Source organism: Mus pahari, chromosome 12 (assembly GCF_900095145.1).
Source record: "Mus pahari chromosome 12, PAHARI_EIJ_v1.1, whole genome shotgun sequence".
Taxonomy (NCBI): domain Eukaryota; kingdom Metazoa; phylum Chordata; class Mammalia; order Rodentia; family Muridae; genus Mus; species Mus pahari.
This window is the reverse complement of record NC_034601.1, coordinates 28,270,106-28,272,796: the sequence shown is the minus strand read 5'-3', so window position 1 is coordinate 28,272,796 and position 2,691 is coordinate 28,270,106. Positions and strand designations below refer to the sequence as shown.

Genomic DNA, 2,691 nt, shown 5'->3' with positions numbered 1-2,691 from the left:
TGCAAACTCTTCTCTCCATTTATAAAGGAGACGCCAACACTGCTGTTCTCCATTTTTATTGTTTTTCAATTTTCCCAACATATGAACAATAGCTCATTTTGAGATTTTTTTTTTCAGTGCACTTCACAGCAAAAATGAAAACGGAATCATTAAAATGGTTGTACACAGACCAATTCTTTTAATTTACAATTTGCTGAAAAATCATTGTCGCTGTTTTCATCCTGTGAACCCTACTAAGAGAACGGTTTCTCAGAGCGCAGACGCAGTCGCCTGGCACGGCCTATGAGCGACAGGTGCATTTGCACACTGACTGGAAGACCACGTGGGCAGGAGCAGGGTAAGGCACCACTCTGGACAGTAAGGTAGCTCGCAGTAACAAGAGTCAGCACCACGGGTGGGTGCTCAGCAAATACTTGAATAAATGAAAACCATAATTAGCACGATTCTGTTCATTGCCAGCAATTCTTCAACCCCAATAAAATACCTATAAAAAAACAATTTACCTGAATGCAGATACCTGCTTTTTATATTTAGTTCATATCCTTTCTTCAGTGTTTACGTTTCCTTGAAAAATAAAATAAAACCATACGTTACGTGTACTCAGGCACAGACATAATTGAATTACTGACAGACATGAACAGGTTTAAGTTTTAACTTTTGAGTGAACAGAGGTCAGATAAAGCAAACTTGCTCAGGATAGCACATAATACTGAATATGAACCTACAAATGAAAATAGGTAAGGAAAAGTAACAGTTTTGTTCTTAATATTTTCTATTTTTTTTTAATGCCTTAGTTCTTGAGAAAGGCCAAAATCTCATATTGACATGAACACATTTTAAAAAATTGTCTCTTAAGTGTAATATTTAATAAAACTAGGTATTGAAAAATGTTCTGAAATTTTTCAAGTCAATGTTGTTTTCAAGTATATTAAAATGCTCAGAAGAAAAAAATTCCTCCATGGTTACAATCCTAATTATAAATACACTTTTAAAAGAGAGTTCCAACAGAGCACTGACGGCCTTCCTCAGACACAGGCATGGCCTCCAGAGGAGAGAGGCCTTGGTACAACAGCCCAGTGATGTGTGAACACTGACTTCAGGCACAGCGGCTGAATCCACTTGAAGGTCACGTTCCTCTCCCTCTTGGCTGGCTTACAAGAGCAGTGAATACTTCAGCTATGGACAGAAAGCAAAACAGATGCTGCAAGAGACGTTACTTCTTACTACAAAGGAACCAAAGTCATTGAGTTCTCTGCTGTTATCTGTTGTCCCCGAAAACACCAGAGGCTTGAGCAGCGCTCAGGTCAGATCAGACGACGCATGAACTGCTAGGCGGAAGGCTCTGAGATGGTATTGCTCGTGTTGGTGAGCAGGCTGGAGGCCCATCGGGTGTCCTTAACACTTTGGTCTTGCTGCAGGGTGATGGGCTCAGTAGGTACATTCGTGTTCAGGCTGTACAGTTAGGAAACAGGTCACTCAGTGCAACAACTCCATCTGAGAGGGCTTGGGGTACACAGAGGAGAACCTCATTTGGTCCAGTCTTAGAAAGCGTGTGTCACTCTGCTGGTTGTGATGGAATTCCTTTCCACAGTGGTTTGTGATACACCCAGCCATCTCCCTGAAACAAGTGGAAAGGGAGTCAGAGCACCATCCTGCCAGCATCTCCCATTCAGAACCCAACCAGACCAACAGCAACATGGGGTTCCCCAGCCTCCACGCTTGAAACCTCAGATACCGCCTGCAGCTGAGGGGGGATGTCAGCTATGGTTTGCATGTGAACTGTCCCCACTGTGGGTGTGTTTAGGAGGTAGGGGACTGCTGGGTCCTGGGAGGATTTGCCCAGCTCTGCCTCCTATGAACCTGACTGCCAAGGTGACAATCAGCTTCCGCAGGCTCCCAGCAGGCCCCCTGTCTGCCACCAAAACAGACTACAGCCCCTGAAGCATGAGCCAGAACCCTCCTCTCTTCAGTGGCTTGTCAGATATTCTGTCCCAGCGGCAAGGACAGTGACCATGCTATGTGGAAACTCAGTGTGTGACTCCTAGACATGTATGTTTGCAGAGGTCACTTCTAGCAATTAAACCATCTGCCAAGGTGCTGCAGACTGAGGCAGAGTATGAGGAAGTGTTCATGAAGTCAACACCAAAGAGCAGGAGGAGGAAAGAGCTGTGGCAGAATGCTGCAGACAGAGCGGGAATGTGGTGGGCAAGGTGAGGGTGATGAGGCCTGCGGGCCAGTGTAAAAAAGGTTAGCCTTGAACTCTGCCTTTATGCTCGCAGTCTCTTTAATTTAGTCAGAATTTAACTAAACCAGGCAGGCTCCTTCAGGCTGTCTTGAGTAAGCTTTGTCTTCATGTGACCTTGTCTTAACAATGAATCCTAAGGACTAGCTATGTGAATCTACCAAACCTAAAATCCAACTCCTTTTACACCCCAACACTAGCCAACCCCCAGCCATTCTCACCCATTCTTTTCCTTTGCCTTGTACCTAGAAATCCCCACTTGTTAGCCTCAAATTCAGACCTGAGTTACTCTCTGCTCTCAGCTGCAACTGTTTTTAATGGGGTCTCCCTTCATGTCTTTTTTTTTAAGATTTTATTTTATTATTTTATGTATATGAGTACACTGTAGCTGTCTTCAGACACACCATAAGAGGACATCGGATCCCAATACAGATGGTTGTGAGTCACCA

At 44.2% G+C, this 2,691-nt stretch overlaps 1 protein-coding gene across 1 annotated transcript in view; it reads right to left on the bottom strand.

Moving 5' to 3' along the window:
* Positions 1 to 90: 90 nt before the first annotated feature.
* Osbpl11 (oxysterol binding protein like 11) overlaps positions 91 to 2,691 on the bottom strand; it is a 55,872-nt gene continuing 53,271 nt past the window's right edge. Inside the window, exon 13 of the mRNA XM_021209564.1 lies at positions 91 to 1,618. Coding sequence (XP_021065223.1) covers positions 1,556 to 1,618 — 63 coding nt within the window. The 3' untranslated portion in view covers positions 91 to 1,555. The remainder of the gene's footprint in view (positions 1,619 to 2,691) is intronic.